At 40.1% G+C, this 26,842-nt stretch overlaps 3 protein-coding genes across 5 annotated transcripts in view; 1 reads left to right on the top strand and 2 right to left on the bottom strand.

Moving 5' to 3' along the window:
* Positions 1-842, bottom strand: part of LOC140950197 (palmitoyltransferase ZDHHC3-like) — a 7,923-nt gene extending 7,081 nt beyond the window's left edge. Inside the window, exon 1 of the mRNA XM_073399398.1 lies at positions 682-842. Within this exon, the coding sequence (XP_073255499.1) occupies positions 682-800 (119 nt within the window). The 5' untranslated portion in view covers positions 801-842. The remainder of the gene's footprint in view (positions 1-681) is intronic.
* Positions 843-3,001: 2,159 nt separating this feature from the next.
* Positions 3,002-18,364, top strand: LOC140950461 (hemicentin-2-like). The gene is made up of 16 exons (XM_073399692.1): positions 3,002-3,074; positions 3,890-4,168; positions 4,719-4,994; positions 6,308-6,583; positions 7,122-7,406; positions 9,167-9,412; positions 9,697-9,966; positions 10,158-10,442; positions 11,016-11,264; positions 12,074-12,331; positions 12,764-13,048; positions 13,608-13,925; positions 14,563-14,633; positions 14,979-15,192; positions 16,051-16,197; positions 16,740-18,364. Exons 1-16 carry the CDS (start codon positions 3,017-3,019, stop codon positions 17,771-17,773), a joined length of 4,551 nt encoding a protein of 1,516 aa, XP_073255793.1. The 5' UTR covers positions 3,002-3,016; the 3' UTR covers positions 17,774-18,364.
* A 1,223-nt stretch (positions 18,365-19,587) lies between these two features.
* LOC140950522 (beta-2 adrenergic receptor-like) lies at positions 19,588-25,771 on the bottom strand. 3 transcript variants are annotated; one of them, XM_073399763.1, is made up of 3 exons: positions 25,656-25,771; positions 22,895-23,398; positions 19,588-20,488 (listed from the first exon to the last, which is right to left on the bottom strand). In XM_073399763.1, the coding sequence occupies exons 2-3, from the start codon at positions 23,290-23,292 to the stop codon at positions 19,807-19,809; spliced, it is 1,080 nt and encodes a 359-aa protein (XP_073255864.1). In that variant the 5' UTR covers positions 23,293-23,398; positions 25,656-25,771; the 3' UTR covers positions 19,588-19,806. The 3 variants fall into 3 exon arrangements, with proteins under 3 accessions (XP_073255864.1, XP_073255865.1, XP_073255866.1); XM_073399764.1 differs by lacking the exon at positions 25,656-25,771 and adding an exon at positions 23,583-23,790; XM_073399765.1 differs by lacking the exon at positions 25,656-25,771 and adding an exon at positions 23,499-23,584.
* Positions 25,772-26,842: the final 1,071 nt, after the last annotated feature.

Here is a 26,842-nt window from a genome sequence, read left to right as displayed (position 1 = left end):
TTCATAGTTTGACATAAGAGTGGAGTCCACTTTGAGTTCTGACGTTGAGAAAATAGGCATAGCTAATTTGCATCGGTATAGACCACTAAAAACAATTGACCACTAGTGAAAATAACATAACATGTCATAATGCTCTTTGTTTGTCACTCCAAAATTTTGCATAAGCATTGTCTTCAGTTTCTCTTGGGAGTTAAAATGGCCCCAAGAGAAACTTACGAAAACAACGCTTATGCAAAATTTGGGTTGACAAACAAAGAGCATTATGGTATGTTATGGTATTTTCTGGAGTGGTTCAAATTCAGTCATAAGCAGATGAAAATGAAGAGTACCTGACCACTTGTTGGAACGCTTTAAAGAACGAGGCATGTTTTTCATTAAACTTGTTTTAAATAAAGCTAAATAAGTGGCCTGGTATTCTGAAGTTCAGCCGAAAATCATGTGGGCCGGTCAGCTGTTTTTACAATTTAAAAATACGATGTCCATAGTCATAGAGCAGAGTAATTAAAATGGCTCAATATATTAACGTATCTCTGCAAAATATTTTGCTATAAGATCGAAGATCAAATAGCTTGAGCAAGTGTTTTCGATTTCTAAATCATGTCTAACTTGATGAACGCGTTCTAGACAACAAAACTTATAAAATTATTTCCCTAGAGACACGGATATTTCTCAAAAACTCACCTGTCTGTGAGTGTGGGGATAATAACGTGTTCAACCAGGCAATAATCGGCGTATAACACCGCAGAGTAAGTCATCAAAACGCAAATAACTCCACACGGATCTTTATGAAACACCGCCATGTTTGATGTTTGACACTTCACGCAAACACTTCACGCTAATTCGTAATTCGTTCCCAGTCTCATAGAGAAGAATACTACCTCCGTTTTCGCTGAGGTCTCATAAACTTAGAAAGACTTACCATACGTTCTTTCTATTATTCATGTTCCCGGTCATTGTAATAGTCCCCAGCAGTAATACGATTAACCTGTTTTTGTATGTTCTGTTGTCTCTTCTAATACTGTTCATGCCCGCAAAAAACACCCCACCCTACTCGAAGAACTCCCCAACAACAACATTTGCACTAGTGACTTCAAATATTGAATGTTTATGGCTCAATCTATTTTATCGAATTTAAATGTGCCCAACTTCCTGAGTATTTTCCGGGCATTTGGCAGATTGTGAACCTATTTTGGTTTGCCTGAGGTGGTCACTGGTGGGTTGTGTGACATTGTGTGACGCTTGACAGTGATACAGTATAGAGGACTGGTACCAACATAGTAACAAGATGGCACCGTGAAAGGTACATTCCTTCGAAGGGACAGCGTCCTATTCTAGTTGTTGCTTGGAAGCTTAATTTTGTCTGTAAAATCGACAAGTATAGTAAACCATGTTTGTCATGAACTTAACAAGGTAAGGGTATGAATTACTGTAACCCATTTGATCTATTTATCTCGTAAAATGCTTTCCAGTCGAGAAATACGATCTCTTTGAGGATGAACGCGGATGTAATTGACCCGAAATGTTGTTACATGGCTCAGTTTCAACTACCGTGGAGTGTTGAATAGATTTTCGTTTTTACCTCCTTTTTTGTCTGAAAAAGGAAATTTGTTCGAAGTTATACCATTTTTAAAGTCAAAAAGGCATTCCATCGGCGTTGTTTACATTGGATTGCCCTTGATACACAATGCTTGATAGGAAATTAACCGTAATGATCGTATTTTCAAAATGTTTGTTTACAAGTCTCTCAGAGCTATTATGTTTGGATTGCCTCTTGCAAATTCAAAGTATTCAGCTTCATCGATATAATTTAAATGTATGAAATCAGTCATATTCAAGTCTAAGGAGAAAATGAGAGTAGTTTAGCGTCACCAGGGATATGAGGATTTAGTAAAATCCAACTAGTGGTCTATTATCAATGCTGCGTTCTGATTGGTTGAGCTACTACAAGGCTATATGTTATAGCTCACTAGCAGTGAAAAGCACACGCTTTTTAACGGCAAAAAAGGATTAGAGTCTAGCTTTAACTAGCTAAAATTTTTTAATTCTTTATATCTTTGATCAACTAGTTGGATTTTACTAAAACAATTATTCCTCTGACTCTCATGGCCTCTCAGTGAGTCAGTCGCCCTTTTGGCCGACTCAGGGCTAATTCGGGCTTGAGGAATAATAATTGTTATCCTCGTAAAGGAGGTTCATAATAATGTCAGTGGTCTGAATTTTGAAACCCCCTGTTTCACGCATTTCACACATTAAGTTGCTCTGTGCCAGGCTCAAAACTAGTTGCTGTTTGGAAACAGAGTGGCAAAGGGGTTTTTCATGATGTGTGATGGGACCCAAATTATCAACATGAGGTGGAATTGGGAATAGCACCGTGATACGTGATTTGCTATTTTCACAACCCGTGATGCGTGATTTTCCTTTGAAATTTCCGTGATAGTTAAGTTAATATCATTTGAAACTAGAAGCAGAGACGTCAAAAACAGATAGTTATGACACCAACTTCTTGACCTTTTTTCTCGTTCTTCGGCCTCTGATTTCCTCAGATCAAATGATAATATGATACTTGTTAATGTAGTCAATATTTTATATTATTTTTCCGTGATGTGTGATAGCTTAAAAAAATTGGTGTGACGCATGATAGGTTTTCCCCTCTTTGCCACCCCATCGAAAATGAGCCTGCACTCATTTGGGGAGGATCAAAAACCAGACTCAGGAGATGAGAGTGGTAGAAATCGAACCTAGGTCAGAGCTCACCTATCCATGTACCCCTCACTACCCTCTGAAATAATCAAAGTTGAAAGCATATGAACTTAGCCCATTGGAAAGAAGGCAGGGGCAAGAAATACCGCAGAAAAAGTCATCCTATGCAGATGTTGCAGTTTAAAGTCTTATATTCATAAGACGACGACTGACCATATGTTATTTCTTTCCTTAACTTGTCTTCTTCTTCCAAGGAATTTAATTTAAAGAGAACAAAGCAGTTATACACACAAGATCTTTGATTGTACCAGACAGTATGCAACACTCTGCAGCATTTTTACTTATATTTCTTGGGATTATTCAATTTAATGCAGGTGAGATAGTAAATAATACATATTGTATACCTGCCAACTCTCACGCCTTAGGCGTGAGTCTCACGCCTGTGGGTTGAAAACTTCAATCTCACGCCGGCTCACGCTTGCGGGCCAATTTCTCACGCCTGATTGAAAAATGTGAGTTGCTGCCGTCTTGCTTGACACAATTTCCAAAAATATGTTAACTCAGACCCATGTAAGGAACGAAAACCATGTGTAAAATGAATAAATGACAATACCTCGCGATGTCTGATATTGTGGATAAGCGTTTTCTCGATAACTTAACCCTCGGCAGACTTCGGACGTCTTCAGAAGACTTTGGACGTCTTTGGAAGACTTCGGACTTCTTCGGAAGACTTCGGAATTCTTCGGGAATCTTCGGAAATAATCGTGTCGTCTTCAAAAATCCCAGCACTCCCAGGATAAAAATCTCACGCTTATATCTCAGAAAAAGTTGGCAGGTATAATATTGAACTTCTCTAACTCAAACAGGAAAGTGTGAAAGTGCCCCTCTTGCCCAGCTCTGCCATCAATGCAATAACCTACTACATAGTTAAATAAATCTGTTTTGAAACAAAATGTAAAAACACTCTCCCTTTTCTTGTAAGTATTTTATTTAGAAGTGAATTGTACCGCTGTAAGCCATGCATAAAAAGACCTACGCTGACTCTGGGCTTAATACTAGCAAACATTTTTTTACGAGATAAAATTAATAACCCACCACAGGTCTCAATCTTACAATAATATGTACTTGTTAGTAAAAGTTAATCAGAATTAATCATTATTTCTAAATGAGACTTCTTGCTATCTTTTAGCTGCTGCACCAAATTTCTTAAAGGAACCAGCTGTTTCTCAGACTGCTCTCAAGGACGGACAAGTCATCTTTGAATGTCAAATAGGTGCTTCACAACCCAGCTATCACTGGCTTAAAGATGGAAGAAATATCAGCAAAGGAAGCATCTCACTTATGGGATCTTTGTCAACATTGTCGGTTGGTAATCTGGAGTTTTCTGATTCTGGGAACTACTCATGTATTGCTACTGACAGGCAGTCAGGACAGAGTGGGGAAAAAACTGGAATACTAACTGTCAAAGGTACATTTTCATTTCTTAGGGGAACTATTTATTTAGTATGTAGAACACTGCTGGGCCATAAAATTGCTAGACTTTCATTTTGGGCCAGAGGAAAGAGGTCATGTAGCTGTTTTAGCAAGTTTTATATGGCTGGTTCTTCACTGCTGGCATTAGTTGAGTTCTTTCTTTCTTTGGCTCTTTTACCTGTACATGTCCATTCATAACTCTTTGAGGTACCAGGGTTTTGTTTTCTTTAACTCCCAAGAGTTGGAACACAGGATTTTCCTGGTACACCAGACGATGTTTCATTGTTTTGTAGACAAATATAACTGCCATGACATCATGTGAAAACAAACTATAGGCCCAGAAAATATTCATCCTGTACCATGGAGAATTTACTGGTTTGACCCCCCATCCCTCCACAATTTCCAATTGTTCTGTTCATACTTTACTTTCAAAATTTTGGCCTGTTTAAGAACTGCCCACCCCACTTGAAATTTCTAATAACCTTCCATTGGGTGGGGTGGTAGTGGATATTTTCTTCAACAACACATTATTTTTGTCTTCTTAGGCAAGCCTACTATCACTCAAGCTCCATCACTGTTATCCACCTATGTTGGCCTGTCTGGAATATTTCACTGTGTTGTTGTTGGCAACCCTAAGCCTACTGTTCGTTGGAAAAACAGTAGCAATGCCATCATAACCTCAGGAGGAAGGTTTGAAGTGTTCAGCAATAAATCTTTGAAGATCAGTAATTTGTTAAAGAGTGATGATGGTAGTTTCTTCACATGTGAAGCTGAAAACTCATATGGGACCACAACAGCCAGTACAACCCTGCGTGTTACAGGTCAGTTTTAGCTGCTACTTATACCGTAAAATTCCGAAAATAAGCCCCTCCATGTGTAAGCCCCTCCAAATATAAGCCCCCCAAACTGGTAACACAAAAAACCGTCTGTTAAATCGCCCCTCCAAATATAAGCCCCCTGGGGGCTTGTGCTTGGAAAATTGCCCTCAAATACAAAGTAAAAGAAAGCAAAAACGGTAAATTTACTTCCAACTATAAGACTAGCCCAATTGTTTTTGAAACGCAAATTTTCGTTCATAGATAAGCCCCTCTGAATACAAGCCCCTCCAAAAATAAGCCCCTTAAAAAGGGTCTTTGAAAAATATAAGCCCCGGGGCTTATTTTCGGAATTCTATGGTACTCAGTTATGTACAGACAGCACCTCTGAAAAGTTATCATTTATGATGTCTCCCTTTCCTTCTCTTTAAGAATTAAGCGTAGTTGCACTAATGCTATTCTTATTTTCTGTTACAAGAAATGTACCATATTTACTTGAATAAGCACACCATATGAGACAAAAAAAGTTTAACCCTTTAAGCCCTGATATCCACTTACAAATTCTGCAAACTGATCACCATACATTTCCTTAAAGAATGAGTTGGAAGAATTTGATAAAAAATCCAAGATTTTTCTCTGTAAGATCATTTTATCAATTCTTGTAGACTTTGCTCTTGACAATCTATTGTTATTGTTAGGAGAAAATTGATTTTGGACACTATTGGGACATAAAGGGTTAAAGACATCACCAAACTCAAATAAGCGCTGTGACCCTGATGTAATCATTATTAAAAGACAAATGTTTGTCACGTCCAACTTTCAAATAAAAGCTGCCCTCAAATAAATTAACACTGCTCCCAAATAAGTACTATATTTGAGGCATGGAAAATTTAATGAGTGCCATGGAGCTTATTCAGTTAAATATGGTATATTTTAATAGAGGTGCTCCTTATGAGTTTGTGTAGGTAATAGCATGATTTGTAGTGACATTTGGCATAAATACTACACGTGATAGTATTGAGACAATTTTGAAATATTATAAGTGGTATTTATGACAAATATCGCTTACAAATCATGCTATTATTTGTTTATACTACTACCCACAAAAGGCCTTTTTAAATTTTCTCATGCAGGTATTTAGAATTAAGCTGAAACACCAATCTCTGAGCCAATCAAATTGCAGAAATTTCTCATGTAGTAATATAAATCATGTAATACAGTATACCCCCTTTACAAACACTTTATGCCAGTCCCTCAGAACTTTGAAACGCACTTCCTTCCAAAACCAGTAATTTAATAGTTGTTTGTGTTCTTTCAAGATCCTCCAGCTATTCCCTCATTTACAAGGAGACCAGTTAACCAAACTGCAAATGAAGGAGGGCGAGTAACATTCTACTGTTCAGTAGCAGGAAGCCCTTCTCCAACCGTCACGTGGAGCAAGTTAGGAGGGATAATCCCAGCTGATAGACAACAGGAGCCTTCACCAGGATCACTTAGAATTATTAATCTTCAGCCCAATGATGATGGCACTTATGTCTGTACAGCACAAAATTTCCTGGGCAAAATAACAGCACATGCATTTTTGCGTATTCAAGGTGATTTTCTCGTTATTAGCTGTTGAGATTTGGTATTTGGCCAATTTACAGCTATACTTTCAACCTTCTCACCAAAAAAAGTTCCAATAAATTACAGCCAGCTTAACTGTTGTCTGTCTGTCTGTTTGAAAGTTTTTCTCCATCTGTCCTTGAAACAAACTCATAGCAATAATAAAAATATTATTGGAAGGCGTTGAGCAAAATACCATGATTTGTCAATGGCAATGAGAGAGCTCAATAATTGTTTTATACTTTGATTACTGAGTTTGTTTTTTAATGAATATCTTCTCTAAGTGAGGTGATCTGTCCTTTTCACATAAGAGTGATTGCAATTAGGAGAAAAGTGTGATTTCATTTATGCCTGAGCAGAAAATTTTTTGCAGCCAAATACAGATGGACAACATTGGGCATGAGCAGACCATTATTATTTTGTAGGTAGATATTTGCAGGTCATGCGGTGGGCTTTTGGCAAACAAACAGGAAGAAAAATTTGCATTGAATGATAATGCTTGTTATTTGTTCTTTCTTGATCTTCTAGGTTATCCCCGCTTTATAACAGGACCATCAAACAAAGTAGTCACAGAGAACTCATCTGTTCAGTTCACCTGTATCATTGAGGGAGATCCTGCTCCTCACGTGGAATGGACCACACCCAGTGGGACCATACTGACTCTGCTGTCTCAGCCGTCTGGTAATATAAGGGTCCTCGCAAACAACTCCCTTAGCATCACTATGGTAACTGGAATTAATGCTGGTGCATACACATGTACAGCGGTGAACGGTATTGGTCGGCAATCCATTTCAGCTACCCTGACTGTATTAGGTAGGTACAGTACTGCTCAAAAATAAGTCAAGATCCTCTTGCGATGCAAGAGTCTTGTCTTGAGGGATAAAATCCTTGTCTTGCAGGTGGATTAACCCTTAAAGCCCCAGCATCAACATGCATCTTCTCCACACTGTTCTTCATACATTCCTTATGGTACTGCTTGAGAGAATTTGTTCTAACATCACAACATTTCATCTTTGGTGATCATTCCGTTAATTCTCATGACCTGTCTGTTTGATCAGGCAGTGTATTATTGGGAGAAATTGGATGTCGATCACTATTGGGGCTTCAAGGGTTAACAACACTGCAAGTGTGTAGTGTGGCCAGAGAATAAAGATGACATTTTGCGACACCACCACTGGTTTCACTGAGAAACCATTGGAGGAACGAGCACCCAGACCTGGTTAGTGATAGGTCATCACAGAATTTTTGCGCTCGTTCCTTAGATGTAATTTTGCAGGAGGAACCAGTCAGTGGTGGATCTAGACTAGACCTTTAGATAAGGGGAGGGGCCCGGTCATCCAGACCCTGAGATAAGCGGGTCCTGGTCTTATTTTTCCAGCCCTTTGGGCCTCAGTTTGGTCTAAAAATAAGGGGGGGGGGCCTCCCCTGGATCCGCCACTGCCAGTGGTGGCATTGCAAAATGTGACCTGTTTTCTCAGACAAGTGTTCAAGTGTCAAGGATTCCCTTTCCTACTAGCACTTCCAAAAACTCGTACTTTTAATACTTTGAGTGTAATTTGTGTTATGTAGTAGTGCAGATTTGTAAGATATTGTTATTTGAGAGATTAAGAGTCACATTTACACCAAACGGCAAAAGTGAATTGGTACCACGTGACCAAGTTTCCCCCGTATTCTCGTTTACTGTTTATCACTTCTACTCAAAATTAAGCAATTTCACGCTAGTTTTATCCAAAAGAATTGTTCTGGGCGGTTTTTATCTGCTTATTTTCTATTCTGAGAAACTCTCAACTTGAATCTGACATTTGCCGTTTGCCCTAAACGTGACTCTTAATCTCTTTTGCAATTTTCAAAATTAAAAAAAAAAACGTGAAATTTAAGTCTTACAAGTTGATTCTGTTTCAGGTAGCTTGAACAACGGAACAACATTAGAGAGGTTTAGCAAAAAAAAAAAAGGAGAGGTTAAGCATCACGTTTGCGTCAAATTGCAAACGCAAATTTGTACAAGAGACCAAGTTTCTCCTTTACTTTTCGTTTACTGTTCATTATTTCTACACATAAATTAGTAGTCTCACGCCATTTTTTAACCATAAGAATTGTTTTGAACTGTTTTTTATCAGGGCCCAGTTCCTGAAAGGCCGATTAGCTTTAATCCTGGATTAAAATTTTGTTCCGTTTTTGTTTTTTACATTCCTATACATTTCTTAGGGTAAAATTTTGTGTTATCATTACTGTATCTCGTAGTAAACACTCAACAATATTTTGTAACCCCGCGTTGCATGTTCTTAGATGAGAAAACCGTGCTTGAAATTTGGCTTAATCCTGGGTAAAACTTAACCATCTTTCGAGAAACCAGGCCCTGCTCATTTTCTATTTTGAGAAATTATCAACTTGAATCTAACGTTTGCCGTTTGCCGTATACATGAAGCTTAAACTCTCTGTTATTTACAGCCTACGGCGACAGGTGAGCAACGTTGATTCTCCTCTCTAGAAGAAGGTAGTGTTGGGACAACGCGAGAAATGTCCTTGAGGGCAAAATGTCTTAACTAATTTTGTCACCGATTGGTTCGTTTCAGCTCCTCCAAGATTCTCAACACACTTGACAAACAGGACACAAAATATCAACAGTCAACTTGTTGTGGAATGTACAGCTAATGCAGCTCCTGTTCCAGATTATCAGTGGTCATTTAATGGGTCCATTATTTCAAGACAGCGCAGCCTTAACATAACTTCTCTAAGCCGCGATAATCAAGGATTTTACTTGTGCACTGCAAACAACTCACTGGGATCAGTTCAGGGCGGTTTCTATTTGATAGTTCAAGGTAAAGTTGCTGTGTTGTAACATATTTCCTTTGTTTAACTAAGTAATAAAATAAAGTCAGGATGCATATTCTCAAAACGGTCAGTCTCCATACTTTTTCTGAAGTACTGGCCACAAAACTTGAATGTCATTTTGGTTTTTTCTTTTTTAAAACCTCGACTTTGTCCTGGTTGGCATCCATCCATTTAGTTCTCACGCTTCATCAATAATGCTTTTTTCCCCTCTTTAAAACATGACTGTATGTATTATCGTGTCTTGACATCTTTTTGACCACTTTTTTTCTAGTTCCACCAACATTTGTTGAATCTCCCAAGAATCAAACCATTCCCAAGGGACATACAGCCTCTTTTCCATGCGCTGCATTAGGAGACCCACGGCCATCAATCACGTGGTACAAGTCACATGACCTCATCACCAGTAATGCGCGCTATCATATTTTAGCCAATCAGACACTAGTAATATTCAGCGTCACTGCACAGGACAGTGGATCGTTAACGTGTCGTGCAATGAACGAAGCGGGGACCAGAGAAGCGAAGGCATATCTTCTAGTGGCAGGTTTGGCATTTATTTTCTTGTACATTATCGTTTTCATTCCCGATTTCTATAAAATTTAATGCACTGTGGTTTCACTCTTACTGCAACAATCGTAAGAAATGGGGACAACCTCATTACATTATGTCCACTGTGCTGCATCCTCCACCATTATCTCAGCGACAAAAAAATTACTGAAATGTCATCTGTTACAGATTTTCCAGTTTTCACAACGTTGCCAAGCAATGCATCAGTGGAAGAGGGACACACTGTTACTCTTACGTGCCGTGCTAAAGGACCAGACACCCCTCAAATCACGTGGTTGAGAGAAGATGGCAGTGGAATTCCAATCAACATTGTTGCCAGTGTAGACACACAGCTGGATCCTAGCGGCGATCTGAAATACACCAATGCAAAGTCAAAGCACAGAGGAATGCATATATGTAAAGCTTGCAATACTGCTGGGTGTAAAATGGCAAAGGCTTTTTTAAATATCTTATGTAAGTGAATAATCTCGCTTTTGTCTTTCGCGGTTTTTGGTAATGATGGGCGGAGACGAATGTGTCGCGAAAAAATATCGGGCAAAGAAGTTTTTTTTTTAGTTTTTTGGGCGCGCTTTTCCCACTCGTCTCGACCAATTAAGAGCCTGGAGTAGGCCAGCACTTTTTATACTGGTGTCCTACTGAGTGGTTTGCCCGCTAGCTAATTCCTTTTCTCTCACCCCCCCCCCCCCCCTTCCCCCCCTCCCCTTTACCATCTTAACCCGCAAGTTTGACCGAGTTCGCACACCCATTTCTATGCTGAGTTGTTAGTTTGGATAGTTCATGCACCCACTTTAAGGTCCAAAGTCAAAACTGCATAACTAACTGAAAAGCCATAGAGAGATAGCAAGTGTCTACGGCAAACTGGCTCTGGGGGCGAGCTGCTTATGGGTTTAACTAGCCACGGGGCGCCGAGCTGGCTACGGTACATAATCCGCTCGTCTCCAAAACATTTGAAGAGGCTGATCTCAAAAGAACACTATATAATAATACATGTATATAATAATAGTGATGTTTTCATTCGCTTTCCAGTTGCTCCACGCTTCCCAGTCTCTCCAGCCCCTGTTTTTGTTCTCAAGGGACATACTGCTTATCTAGAGTGTAAACCAGAGTCCAATCCCCCTCCCGTCATAACATGGCTGAGAGATGGACAGAGCCTCGCTGGATCTGGACACCAGTATATTGTCAATAACGTGCAACCAGCCGATGAGGGGTCGTATACTTGCAATGTTAAGAACAGTAGAGGATCAACACAAGGAACGGTTGAGTTGTCAATTGGAAGTAAGTCTTAAGGCTGTTTGTTTCATATGCTTGGAGCAAACTTCACTAAATTTTTCGTAGCCTCCAGCTACCTGCAACCTCGACTATGCCATCTACACTACCGGTATCCGATACAATATGAACAGCAACGGCACAGAACTGAAGCAAATCGCTCGCACACATCGAACATCATTGTACCGGAGCGGTTGTCCAGTTCCTTACTTCTGAACATTTACTGCCGTGTTAGTGTCTCAATAGGCCATTACCGAGTTCAAAATGCTCTCACTTTCAAAACGAGACTAAGTGCAAAACCTTTCTTGTTCAAATTAGTCCTATTAGAGAGCTTTAGATTCTGAGACGAGAACGAGATTTTCTCAGTATTAAGTACTGCTCGCCAGTGAACCGTCGTGATTCTACTGCGAGTTTTGACGAGAATGTCGTAGTGGCGGAAACAAGTTATCAAATAATAGAAGTTTCTTCATCATTTTGCGACCGGGGAAGGGCTAAACCTTCTGCAATAAAAATAACCGCACTAATTTTTCCGGTGAAAAATAGTACAATGAAGCTTTCTAGATTGAATATTTTTCGAGAATACGCGAAAAAGTTTTAGGTTTAATCTCGTAGTCGTAGTCGGCCTCGTCTTCAAATCTAAAGCTCTCTAATTTGTGAAAATGAAAATCATTTTGACGTCAATGGCTTCGTACTTAGCCTCGCACTGAAACGGAGGCTTGGGGTAACTGGGAAATGGCCTAGTAGAATGAAGATAGGGTTTGTTGCTAAGGAAACATGTACAGCTCTGTACTAATAATTCACTCGAACTTGTTTAATAGCGAAGGCGAAAATAACAGACTTCAAACAGACACCAAGGCCAAACAGGAAAGTTTTGTTGCAATGCGTTGTGGATGGAATACCTTCTCCCGAAGTGACCTGGTATCTACAGAATTCCAAGCTTCCCGACAAGCAAAACTTTCCTGACTATGACGTCACATCAAGCAGAGAACTGCTCTTACCAGCTGCAGCTTGGAGCAGCAATTCTTTTTTGTGCAATTGCACCAATCCACTTGATTCAGTGGCGAACTTTGCAAGAGGTAAATTTTTTGAGATGTTAAGTCCTTATTTGTACGGTATAAAAGCTGACTTGAACTGATCGTGTGGCATGTTTTGCATAAAGTAACTATGACTACTGAGAGGTGAAGTGATTTATGAATTGACAGATCAAAATAGTAGTGGAGAGGGTTTGAAAGGGTAGAACACAGGCAATTTTGAAAATGTGGTGATTGGTTTGGTTGTGTAAAACGAAGCTTTGTAATTGGCTGAAAAACATCGTGCCATCTTATCAGCCAATCAGAAGTAACGGCCGCCAATTGGCGCGAAGCGCGTTTTCCCGTCCGTGGCACCTGCTACATGCTGAGCCTCAGGTTCTGATTGGTTCCTTGGATTGTCTGCACATTTTGTGATTGGCTAAAGAAATAACTTTTGTGTCTGTTTCACGTAACTCAACTGATGTATCTTGGTTTTAGTTCCCTTGGCACCTTCCGATGTAACCATAACAACGATCATGGAGACGTCATTGCACGTGACCTGGAACAAATCAAGTGCCTTGGACCTTGTTCTGCAATACATGGTGGAAGTTATGTCTGCAACTGGAGACTGGGAACAAGTCAATGAAACCATATTAGGAACGTCAGTACTTGTCAGTGAATTGAACTCATTCACTACTTACTCGTTCAGAGTGAGGGCCAAAAATGGTCTGGGAACTAGTCTGTACAGCCAACCATCTCAGAATGTGACTACATTGGAGGGAGGTATGCAAGATATTTTGGTACAAACGATGTATGAGATGGCCGCCAAAATGAAGATATGCGAATTTAGTAAAAGCATGGACTTGACAAAGTAGTGGAGATGTTGGAAACAGAAAGCTAAGAACGTTTTCTAGTCACAAGAAATTGTCCATCCTGACGAAATTTTTTTTTTGCTCTGAAATGGATAACAAACGAGAAGGAAACTGGGGCCGATTTACTTTCGCGAAGACTTCAGGGACTGTTAATGAGGACAAGGAAAAAATTGACCAATAGCTGACGAGCACGTCCCCAGTAACGATCCCAAAAGTCTTAGCGAAAGTTAAATCGGCCCAAGGTTTTTTTTCGTTTTGTGGCGAATTCGTACTCCGTGGGTATCTTATGCCAATGAAAAAAAAAAAAAAAACAAAGCGAAGAGCAAAGAGAATGAAACAATAGACCTTTTAGGACTCATGTGTCAGTTTTTTTTCTTTTTCTCGTTCTTTTTTTTTCAGGGTTTTTTTAATTTTGTTCATATTTTATGGGATTGAGCTTGTAAGTTGCATTTGTTGTCTTCTCCTAACAGCACCGTCAACCCCGAGGGAGCTAAAATTAACGGCCAAGAATGATAGCGTCATCGTGATGTCTTGGATCAAACCGGCTATGTTAAATGGCTACCTCAGCAATATCCTCTACCGAGTCAATTACATACCACAGGGTGGCAATGTCTCGGACGATTTGTTTATTCGGCATTCTCCATCTGGAAGCCCGCAAAATTTCACGTTGGTAGGCCTGTTACCTGACACTGTTTACACTATTATGGTGTTTGCTGGAAGAAAAAGGAATGATGGTGTGGAAAGATGGAGTAGACATGTTTCAGAAGCTGTAAAAACATGGCAGATAGGTGAGTGAAACGTGGAGCGTGTTCGACTGAACGTTTCATACAAGTGTTTCTCCACTCTGTGGGAAGAATGGGCCATCGATTTTTTAGATCGTTTGGATGGTAAACAAGTAATTACTGGTTTATGGTTAGATACCATCGATCAAGAAAAACTAACTCTTGTGCACGCATATGTTCCCAGAAACCTTGCGGTTAACAGTTATGCCTATTCTTCTGTTGTGTGTGGAGCATCAAATAGAGCCTTTGCCCGTGACGTCACGTCCGCCATCTTGGTGTCTTACACCAGTCCTGTGGGAATTGAACTCTTTTCTTATGTAAACTCTTTCTTTTGTCGCAATAAATTTGCATGGCTGCTATCCACGTGAGTGAAAACGCCCTATAGCAGACAGGCAGTCAGAAAAATCAGCAAACGTGAACTCTAAGCAAACTCGCTGCCAGGTTTCTCTCCTACTCGTCCCACGTCCCCTCGTCCCTCTTGCTTCGTTGGGACGAGTAGGAGAGAAACCTGGGAACGAGGTTGGAACGTGAAGCATTACAAACGTGCATTTAACCTTTACTAGGCTAGGAAAGCAAACTTGTTTTGCATTATGCAGCAATCGAGAAGAAATCTCTTGCTGACAAGTTCTTATTCATTTTCTAGTTCCCCTGACGCCGCCTGTGGATTTAACAGTGCTGTCTAATGGAGCTTATCAGATCATGGTTAAATGGAAGGTGCAGTATCATTCAAAGCAAAGCCTTAAGTCAGCACGCCTTTTTGATTTGTCTCGTTTGTATTTATCTTTTTGAGAACCCAATGAGCAAAATTTCATAAATATCTCGTAAATGCTTTGCAGGAAAAGAGAGCTTGGAAGATAATAAGTGTGTCTTTCTTTTTTCTCAGTAGTCCGTCGAGCGATAACCATGAGCATGACTTGCACCCTCGTTTGCCGCGTCTTGCGGCGGTGCCGGTGCGCGCGTGCACTTCCCTCACAAAATCTGAGGAAAAAAGGAAGAGAAACTGCTCACAGTGTAGTCTTTCTTCAGTGCTATAATTTTTTCTTTAATTCCTTTTTGTAGATTCCTCCTTTTTCAGTTGCGGGTTACGATGTGTGGCACAAAGAATACCAGAGTGCGGTTGCTTATAAGCAGGTGCGGTTACCTAACATGATGCACACGGTGCACCTCATCCTTGATCTTAAACCCGACACCAAATACGAAATAAAAGCCCGGATGTATAGCAATGCAGGGATTGGTCCTTTCTCAGAACCACAAGTCGTCAAGACCGGTACAGGTAAGTTTTCCTTATGAAATTTAGGCGAGCACCTAAAAGATATGATGTATGATTTCAAAGGAAGAAATGTGGCGCTTTATCGCTGGGAAACTTTGGCTTAATCGTATATTTTGGTGAGGTAAATTAAACACGTATCAATTGACCATAAAGAGTTACTGATGGACGGCTCCATTTTAGTGAGACAAGCCAGAAATGCGTGAGCCTGCATGAAATTGACTTTAAATTCCGGGTTTAAGTTCTTTGGCATATCTTTAGCTTTGAAATGGTAGTCTGGTATTTGATCTACAAAAGTAGAAAAACCTCACTTTTAATTAAGACATAATCTCAAGATATAAGGGGTCATGTTTGAGTAACTTGGGAAAGTCCCTCTGGCGTGCTTAGTTGCATTGATCGCAAGGGCACTCAAGGGACGATGGTGATTAATGGTGATAGTTATGATAATGATGATGATAATTATGATTATCATGATCAGTGGTGGTGCTGAAGGTGGTGGTGGTGGTGGTGGTGGTGGTGGTGATGATGATGATGATGATGATGATAGTGGTGGTGGCGGTGGTGGTGATGATGACGATGGTAGTGGTGGTAGTGGTGGTGGTGATAATAATACTAATGATGACGAAATGATGATGTTAGTGATGGTAATAATGATGATGATGACGACAACGATGATGATAATGATATGAGCACCTCTCTCTGCTGTTACTTACAACTCCTTTGTTTTCAAAGTACAGCACATGCCTCTAAAATACAGCCACTTTCACTATCTGCCCGTATCGAAGTATCAGTTTAGTGTGGGAGGGCGGGACGTTCGCCTAAACATCACCTCTTACCAAACGTTTTTGACGCCGTTTTTTGTAGATGCTCTGGTCGTATCTTCAAAATCAAGTGGTGAAGAAGAAACGTCTGGATTACAAGTGGCAATCATTTGTTTCTTAGCTGGTTTTCTTCTCTTACTTATTATCATTGCTTTTGTTTGCTTCAAACGGAGACAGACCAAACGAGCACGTAAGTCATAATCTTGTACCCAGATCTATCCCTGCTCAGCATTAACCGCGGTAGGATTAGCTCAGTCGGTAGAGCGCTTGACTGCAGAGCGGGAGGTCGCAGGTTCTCTTCCCGGGGCCGGACCAACACTCAGGGTCTTAGAATGACTGAGAAATGAAAGTACTGCCTTTGCCCTGCAAATGGCTAGACCTTCGCGTGGCTCGGATGACCACATAAAATGGCGGTCCCGTCTCCCGCAGGAGACGTAAAAATAGTGTCTCCAATTAGTACTTTCGTGCTAAATACATTGACACACAAATAAATTTCATTTGTTTTTTTTTTGTTTTTCAAATTTGAAAGCCTCGTGCAGATGCCTTTAGAACGTGGTATATCGTAAACTTTCGTTTATATGCCCTCCTTCCCTCCCCCAGTTATACGCCCATCTACCTGTAAAAAGTACATCTGGTTATAAATGTATAAATGGGTACTCTTACCACAAGGTCTGGATTCGGTCTCATAATGGGCAACGGCACCTTGAGAAAATGATTCATTTTTTTTTTGAGGTCAAAGTTTCCGTATTGAAAACGCGCAGGGAGATCCATCGCTAAACTACACCGTTCGAAACAGAGGTCGACGAGCCGAAAGTAACACCTCGCGCGGTTCTACGAGTAACGATAGCGATGGAAGCGTGGAGGGCACATACAACTTCGCGGTCGAAGATGATGATATCGACGAGCAAATGTTCGTAGGAGACAGGAACTCAGCTAGTCTCGCGCGCGCGCATGATCCACGACTGCGGTACTTGGATCCATCGACGCTAAGCCACGAGGTCTCTTTATCCTCGGGGGATGACGGAGATTATATTCGCCTGAAAAACTACCAACCCACGCGCAGTCCTGTAGCCCCTCGGAGGAACGGGAATACTGTCTATGCTAGTGTAGATGTTAGCCATAATGCGCAAATGGGAACCAACGCAGCGGAACGAGATTTAGAAAACCTGAAGGGACAAAATCAATATTTAACGAATGTACCCAAGGATTCTACCGAGTTATCTTCCAGTGATGAAGACGATACTCCTCCCAACTGGATTCCCCCACCCCCTCCGGTAACAAAATACGATCCTTTAGAGAATTCCCAGGAAGATAAAGACCATAAGGACCGGATAGCTGTTCCGGACAGTTTAGTTAAGGGAGCTGCCGATAAATCCACCAGTGGTAGCGCAGCAAACGGACTTACAACAAATGAATCGAGTTCATCTGACGACGACGACGATTCCAAAAGTCGTCTAGCGGTACATGGAAATGAACGTCCATTATACTCGCAAGTTGATCCATCGAAAAAGAAGAAGAAGAAAACTAGAGAAGGTGCTAGTGAGTCATGTGATAGAACTGAAAATGGAATATCCACCAACGGCTCCAGTTCTGATTCAGAAACATCAGAAGATGACAGTGTGAACTGGCCCCCACCACCCCCTCCCCCACAGAGATTATCAAACCTACCTGATGATTCTGACTGGGAACGACCCCTCCCCCCTGATATCATGGCTTTACCGGGCAAGAGGAACCGTTTTGCGGCTTGGGCGGACGACGAGTCTTGACATCGTGGATGGATATGAAAGTCTGCTAAAATTTAATTGGTAGCCTCAAAACAAAGCAAGGCATTTTTGTCATTAATTGCAATTTTTATTCGGAAGCATTTAGTGTGTACAAAATGTCTTCTGAGAGTGGTTATATTTCTACGTCATATTAAATCTCAAGCGAATTAAGTTATTACTAGTACTAGTAAGATATTATGAAATTGACTAAGTATTTTTTATATTGTGAAATTAATTTTTAGACACAACCAGCATATGTAGTCACAATTTTTAACCCTTTACGCCGAGGCACCTAGTCTCAATCCCGGAGCTCTTCTGCGTGCCGCCGCCAGGGAAAGCGCCGAGTCACAAGCGTGAGCTCTGGAGTCGATTATGTAGTCTGCATGAATAGAGCAAAAACAAGAGAAAGAAGGTCGCACGCAAGTAGTTTTTCTTCACGCGCATATTTGATCTAAGAACCTACATTTCGCATGCTCGGGCTCGCCCGATAGCCCTTAGAGGTGACCAAAATATAATTGGAACAATTTAGATTTCTGTGAAACTGCCCACCTACCCCTCCCCTAACCCAACATCTTGCCCTAAGTGAGAAGTAAGTGTTAATGTTGACTTAGGAGAGGGGTAGGTGGGCAGTTTCCCAGAGACCTAAATTGATCCATATAAATTTCCCCCATAGAGCGTTTTCACACGTGACTAGCAGCTATGCAAATTTATAGGACAAAAGAAAACGTTTACATAAGAAACGAGTTCAGTTCTCACGGGACTGATTTCGGACACCAACATGGCATCCGTTTCATTGTTTTGGGACAACAACATGGCGGTCGTGACATCATGTTATGGACAGTGGAACATTTTAATCTCAATTATACAAAAATTCTGGTAACTTTTCAAGTTACTTTAAATTTAAATTTTTAAATTACTGAAATATTAGCGTTTGTACAGTTGACCGGTTTGTAAATAATAAATGAATACCCACCAGAGTGATAGGTGTGATCTGTGTTTATGGTACTTAAGTTTGAAATGTAAATTCCGGGGGGGGGGGGAGAAGGGGATGTGCTTCTCCTCATTCACCGATGTAATTTACATATTTAAAGAATCACTTAGGCCATTCAGAACCGCCAACATTTTGACCCGTACGTGTACTAGTTAGAGCTTTCGGTGAAGAAAAAAAAAACAATGAAAAGTATTCAACGATAACGTCTTTATCGGAATTAAAAATCACCATACTTTTATTTGTTGGCTGTTTATTAAGGAATTGTATCTTCTTGGAGTCAAGAAAAAGTTTAGATATGCCTAAGTTAGTGACGTCAGTCTCATCTAGGGATTAAATCTCCATGTTTGGACGAAAATCCCCGCCTCTTTCAAATTTAAGTCACCCTCGGGTCATAAGGAATGTTTATACAAGCCGGGTGGAAACGGAATTAAAAACGGAGGGAAAGCAACACCAACGCAAACAAATAACCGGAGCTAAATAGATGTGGACATGAAAGAGATGGAGCATTTCCTTTTTCGATCAGTTCTGTTTGTCTTCCGATAAAATACCTCGAGGGCCTGCAATTAGGAGAGAAAACTGCTGTTCTTGGAACTCTGGTAAATCAGTTGAGGTGTTCATTTCATACATTGCCATTATTTCATCTGGATTTTTAGAGAAGCTACGATATATAGCTAACATCTTCGAGGAAAAAACTTAAGATCACTATGGTACATGTTCACTGCACGTATTTAGTATACGTTTTCGGCCGAATCACGTGAATTCGATAGTGTTCTGCGAAGTCTTGCACGCGTTAAGTACGGTTTCGTCAAGTGGAAAAAGACGCTCTGTGCACGTGAATAAAAGAGAAAGTCAACTTGTGGCAGTCTTGAGGTAACCTTATCGCTATGAATGGTAGCTGATAATCTGTACCTCTTTGGCTTTCTTGCCCTGTGCCCTTTTATAATTAGTAAAGGCTTTACTAAGAAATCTGTTCAAGAGAGCAAGGTCTCTTCGCACCATGTATGACATATGGAGACAGCTATCGGCAGAGTTCAAGACCTGTTGATCAATGCTCTTGAGCGAAGTTGATGTTTCCTAGCTCAACATTCTCTTGTATTTCTGTGTTCGTGGGTCTCTTTGTTGATGCGTAGCTGTTGAAATCGCTCGCACCCCTTGATGACTGCGGACATAGCACCCTCCTCGCTCCCGAGCGAAACCGCTGGTCTCTGATGCCGTAGATCACCGGATTCACGCAGCCATTCAAAGTAGTGATCGTGAGCACTGCGTTCAGACCACTTATGGAGATATCCCATGTTCCTTTGGTCGTCATGGTAACAATAGAAGACACGGTGTAAGGGAGCCATGCCACAACAAACGCCCCCAATACTAGCAGCAGTGTCTTCATAGCTTTTGTTTCCATAGCTCTTTGGTAAGACGTATTAGAGCCCGAGCTCTGCACCGAATTCTTTTTAATGCTCTTGATATGTTGCCTGGCAACACAGAATATTCTGCAGTAGCAATACACCATGCAAACCACTGGAACAGCAAAGGGAAACAGAGCAAGGCCAAGAGCATACAACCTATTACCCAGTCCTCGTGCACCCCAGTTTGGACGACAAGTGGAGGTCTTGGAATCATACACGACCTCGCCCCAGCCCAACTGCGGTGAAACAGCCCAGAGGATAGAGTGGATCCAGCCCCCCAGCAGTAACAGCGCTGAACGACGAGTGGTAAGTGTGGTCTGGTATCTAGGAGGATAAGAAATACTTTGTTAATAAGAAATTAACTTGTATGGAATATGTCCGTTTATTTTCTTAATTTCCATTAATTTTTAGTTTATCACTCTGCAACTCCTCTGCCTGGGAATCAAAATCAGTTCTAATTCGTCTGTTGCTTGTTTTTTGAATTACGATTGCAATTAAAATCTGAATTTTTTTTTTGTTCTGTTGATATGATACCGTAAACTGCCGCTTATACCCCCCCCCCCCCCCCCCGCACCAGTTATTGTTTACCTGCAAACAAAGAAAAAAACCATCCGGTTATAAGCCTCTCGGGTATACGCCCCCCTCTCCCTCTAGCCTGTATTGAAATGAATTCGATTTTTATACTGTTTTGAAGCTTAAAAAAGCGAGTAAATTCAAAAAGTATTTGGATCAGCGCTGCTATGTAGCTTGTTTTGAAACGCGCTTTTTTTTAGTCTCGTGCCCTCCCAGATATAAGCTCCCCCGTTTATAACCCGTCCTAAGACTCCTTACGCAGTTTAAGCCGAGTGCTTATAATTGGAAGTTTACGTTTCGCTGCGAATTTTTTTTTATAGTCATTTCCTTATAGTCAGCTGCAAAATAAATCCACAACTCTCGACAGACTTTGCTTTAAACCAGATTGTCTTGTTGAACATCATTCTTTTCCTATCTTAGTTTTCATTTTTTTTCTTTAAACCGCATTTTCTAACTTTATCGTGCCTCAAACTTCGTGGAAAGTCATAGTAAAATATCCTCCTTTGTAAAAAGTCGTGAAAAGTGGGACATCTTGCAAAATACTGAGCGGCAAACAGTTAATACCATTTGGAAGTATTGCGAAGCTAGAAGCTAGCGGAAGCTAGGGACAATATTAATTTTCCGAGGAGTTTAAATACTGCTTGTATCCTTAAGCCCCTCTTTCCGTTTTCATTAATACCTTTATCTGCTTTGATCAAAAAGCCAAGAGTTACTGAAATTACTGAGACGGATTTAATTTGCACCAGGCTATCTGCTAACACTTAAAAACTCCCTTCCAAAGACCGTATCTATGGTCGAACGTGTAATATATTTCTAAAATAATGACACCTATTGGAAGGTTAATTTACATCTGAATTGGTAATTAAGTTGCAAAGACGATAGCAAAACCCTCGTTTTATCATTACCTTTGAAATGTTTCAAAGAAGTGATAACAAAACTTGAGTAAATAAGCCCGGTAACTTCTTCAGGATGAAGGAAATACAGGTGACAACAAATAAAAACATGAGATTGTCTTTTTTTTGCACGGATGTGATTAAGGCTAGTAACAACTTCCCTTTTTCGCTTGGGCGAATGTAGAAATGCCCTTTCTTTTTGCCTTTCTGGGTGTCTTTTTTTAGTCCTGGCTTACTGAAATTAGTCGGAAGCCTCATAAAAACTCGACAACACGCTTAAGATGAGATCCTTTTGTTGTAATTTTTTGTTGCAAAAGGTTCCCTATTAGAACGTTCCTGTGTCTCTGTGAGTATTTCTTGTTCTGTTTGTTCTTACACGCGCTACATGATCGTATGTGTAAACCAATCATTGGTATTTGATCGGAAGAATGGCTCTGGTTGGTCTCGCTATCTAGCTAGAGCACATCGAATCTGGAAGAAAGTCGGTTTTTCTGAAATTGAAATCAACCTTAAGGGTCGGTCAGTGACTTTATTAGAAAGTGTTCAAAAGTTAATAATGTACGTTAAATTTCAGTCTTGTTCAGTTCTCTTTTTTGTTGTACTTTTGTGATCTGAATCAAACTTATGCTTGTCGTTTCCACAACAAAATATAACAGAGTATTTTAACGACAATATGTCATAGAAACATTTTGTTCGATCCCACACAACTGCAGCCGATAAGCAGGCTAAAGAAATATTGCTTGCGTGTTGCACCTTTATATGGTTAAAAATATATGTATTGTGTTTAATTGCTTTTGAGTAGACTTAGTTTACAGTCATATAGCTTTAACTGTGTGTTTATTATATTTTTGCTTGGTTTGAATGAATTCGTTCCTTCGATGCTGCAACAACGATGGCGGAGGCCACGAAAACGTCATTTGGGTGACTTCGCGCTACCTCAAACTTTATCGCGCCTATTCCATCTAGTTTAAATCGTCAAATGCTGGCCAATTTTTTTCGAGTTGAATTCTAAAGGACTGTATCAAATTTTAGGAGAAGAAAAAGAAAGTTGTTGTCTTGTGTTCCCGCCCTCGACAAAACGGGACAACGGGCAATTTCACTGACGTTGTTGTAGTGCAACGAGGGCAAAGAAATGCACAAAAAAGCGCGATAAACGTGCAAAGTTGTTTTGCTAATACAAACCTATTGCTTTTTTGCTGTTCTCGTTGCCGTCGCCTTCGTCGTTGCTTAAGCTCCCAAATTAATTGGGTTTGGACAAGCTTACCTCAAAGGATCTGTTATCGCGAGAAACCGATCCACGCTTACCAAACACAGAGTCATGAGCGAGGCGTTCACACTCAGTGAAATAAAGGCCGCGTGCCACTTACACCAAGCGAAAGAAAGCTGCCAGTGACGGGCGACTGAAGATGCGATGTAAAACGGAATGTAAAGGGCCCCAACGAGAAAATCGGCAACGGCTAGGCTGCTTATGAAGTAGTAGGTCGGCTTGTGTAGTTTGTAGTTGGAGATGATAATTCCTACGACGAAAGCGTTTCCAAAAACGCTGCCGACGCAAATAATAACAAGCACTGTAACTTGTGTAAAGATTTCGGCGTCACTTCTTGGCGAAAAGATGGTTGGCGGCGAAGTAGCGTTTAGCGTACATTCTTGTGTCGAGCTCATGTTGGCAGATATGCGCTCAAAATTTTTGCGTCTTGATTTGCGCCAGGTCAACGCCACAGAAGAGCTCAATTAACTCACTGCTTACCATCTGCCCGACACCACGAAGCTGAAAAGAAATTTTTAGTCAATATTTGCTCAGAATTAGCATTTCAGTTCGCCAGCCAACAAGCAAATTAAACAGCAATAGGCACGGTAAGTTTACTCACGAACAAATGTCCTGTCCTCTTAAAATATTACCCATCTATGAGTGAGTACGTTTGTAAAGACAAGTTTTTTTCCTATAAACAAACCTTGGGCAAACGCGGAGTATTTGAACACAAGAAGCCCACTTGAAATGGAAAATACACCTGTGTTGTTTTCTTCAAAAGGTGACTGACTTACTAAAGCGGTGACTGTATGTATAGTAAAAGATCAACGGTTTCAGTAGGAAAGACAAGAGATGTCTTTTTCTAATTAAAGGTTCTTTCGACTAAATAGCTTGACTCTAGCGGGTCCTTTATATCTCTAAATATCATTGATATGCCCTTGGTAAGATATCAGGTTTTGAATTTTACAATTAACACCGTCTACGGATCATCGTTAATATGAATGGATTTTATGTTAAGAAGTTTACTTTGACGATCATATCATTTGTTTTACTAATGTATCCGGCCATGAAAATGACTCCGAAGGGGCAAAATACATTTTCGATGTTAATTACTTTCAAGTGGAAGAACATTTTAAAAGCAAAAGGCTTCAGGTTTTCTTCAAGTGCCTCCATTTGTTGCGAAGTCGTGTAATTTGGGCTCCATCGAGTGTGCTAAAACGCAATGACAAACGTTAAGAATTTTCGCACGCAAGTGTTTCGAGAAAACATTGATCCCCTCCGATAAATGGATTTCAAGTGGCAGTATCTTAAAATCTCTTATAAAATTATCAGCCTTGGGAACTTTGGATCGTAAAGTTTGCATATTCCTATCCAAAATCAAGAGCTGATGGATTTCGCGCTTGCACTCAGTCCCATCCATCACCATCAGGTTTGCAAAAGGATTTTCGTGTAGGGAAATCCGTCCTCGAGATCTCGCGTTCGATTAGAAGTGTGAATTTGGATTTTGAAACTGAAACCCTTTCCAAGTTCCCAACTAAAGGCAGCCTTAAATTTTTTTTTTGAAATTTGTGAAAGAAGCACGGAACACACCCGTCCTAATAAAAGTTAGCAACTAAAAAAATATTCGATAAATTTTGCCATACCGTTTAATGCCGGAATTTTGGGCGTCAGACTTCGCAATAACTCGCTCTAAGTTAGATTATGGTTAGGCAAAACACCTAGCCTCCTTAGCGTCAAAAAAACCTCTCCGGCAATCAGAGTAGCAAAAAAATCGATTAAAGTAGCAACGTTGGAACAATAATTCTAACCCAAATTATATCTGTTCACCAAACCCCTCTACGTTGCGGTTGAAAAGTGAAATAGTTTCTCCCCCTTCCCCTCCCCTCCCCAAGAAAACAGCGAATTTCGCCGATGATGTAAAATTATCATTATCATGTGACACTTGATACTAAGAGCGAAAGCCTCGGGAGTGTACAATCGTATATATAAGGGTATAACGTCTGGAAAATAATTAACAATTATTCCTCTAGTGCGCGTTGGATATGAGATGATAGATGGCCAACGAGGCACCTAGCGCCGAGCTGGCCATAATCATCTCATATCCCACAAGAGTGAGTGTAATAATTGTTTTATTAAAAGCTTCCACAAAATATCGAGAATTTTTCCCGACTTTATGTTAAAAAACAATCGATTTTCAGCTTGTTTTTAATTTTGAGAAGACGCGTACATTTACCATATTTGGAGAGCATGGTATAATGGCTCATTTACCATGATGGCGAAGCCAATCAGAGCTCTAGAATTTCATTATCCAATGATTCAGTTTTTAATAATACGGACTCAGTATTACAAAATAATACGGTGTAGAGAAAAGCCGCTTTAAAATACACTACACCATAAATACAAGGCTTTAACGATTGTATATGTTGTGTATGGAGTGTCAGGCGACGTGGGGGCTGGGTACGAGAATGCTTTTCACCATTTCAACAACTTATTTTAATTGTTATTTTGTGACTCGAATGCTCACGGTCTTCAAAGGTCTTTAAATATCTCTAACACGATGGTAAAATGCACTAATTAGGTAGTTAAGAAAGTGAACGAGCTCCAGAAAAGACAGTTGTTTCATCCCGAAAAGGCAGTTGTTTCAACAAATGTCAAACGAATATTGAATCGAATTATTTTTTCCAAATGAATTTTGGAGACCCTTGAATGAAGCAATCTCACTAACGCTTTCCTGTGAATAATGCAATACTTTTTTTATAATATAGCGATGTTGTACCTGTGTTCGTTGATCGTTCTTGGTTTTGATGTCCTTAGGTCTATCACCGTTTAATCCAAAGGCAGTTGGTTATTGGTGTAGCTATTGATACCAGAAAGAAATTATTTCACGGAGGTGGTTGCGTGTCGGCCTGTCAACAATTTAACCATATGTTATTTGCTGAAAAGATGAGATATAAATAACAAAAGAAAACAGTGTCAAAATGGAAAGAGGCAAGACTATTTTGGATAAAAATCATGGGAAATATATTAAGTGAAACCAGGGCTCCTGGCACAATACACTAGAAATAAAAATAAACAATTTTTTTTTTAATTTGAAAACAATTAAACGCAGTTTTCAGGCCTGCACCGAAACGGGCCAGAAGGCTGTATAACTAATAAAGATCCATTGAAGTCATTTCATTTGATGACCTCTCGCGGTGACTGTTGTGTTGTTTTTAAGCACAAGAATGACATATTCGAAATTGCCTCGCCGCTGGGGAGGCGACAGGCACAGAATCTGAACTATCAGGAAGTTTGTACAGTGTGTATTTTTTAAAGCGACTATACTTATCTCGTATCCCATGGTCTTTGTTGAAGAAGATCGGTTTTCTTGATAGAACCAAAAAAACATTCTAGCTTAACTTGGAATGTTGATTCTACTTTTGTTTTGCAGAACTTCATTGCCTTCCTTAAAAATTATAGTCTTTGAATTGAAACACTGAATACTCTAATTAAAAATTCACTGCTATTTATAAGGTTGCCTCCTGCATGTTATTCAATAAAGTTTTCTCACTTAATTTTAGCGTCATTAAAACTACAGCAATAGGAGGAAACACATTTTTAGGTTTCTGTAGTTAACAACACCTTACGGATTTGCCCGCATCTGTAAGAAAGTTTAGTCAGCTCAATAAAAAGATATTCGAAGCGTTGTAGAATCAAAAAATTACTGCAGCCTTCAAAATTGCCTGTTTCTGGCGGTTCATATTAGTTAATTATCATCGCACCAATTTTTCATTGGAGATGTCAAAAAAAGTGCCTTTTAAATTCAAGGGATGAATGTTAATTTGATTCATAAAATTCTCTTTGATTATCTGCAAATTTTAAACCTATCTGCTTTTTTCGTTGCGGTTCTGTTCTAGTTTGATGTTCGTCTATACTAAACTCGGTGGGTTTTTAGAATTAGACTCAGCAAAAAGAAAAGAAGAG

This window comes from Porites lutea, chromosome 10 (assembly GCF_958299795.1).
Source record: "Porites lutea chromosome 10, jaPorLute2.1, whole genome shotgun sequence".
Lineage (NCBI taxonomy): Eukaryota > Metazoa > Cnidaria > Anthozoa > Scleractinia > Poritidae > Porites > Porites lutea.
This window is presented reverse-complemented; position numbering and strand designations above follow the sequence as displayed.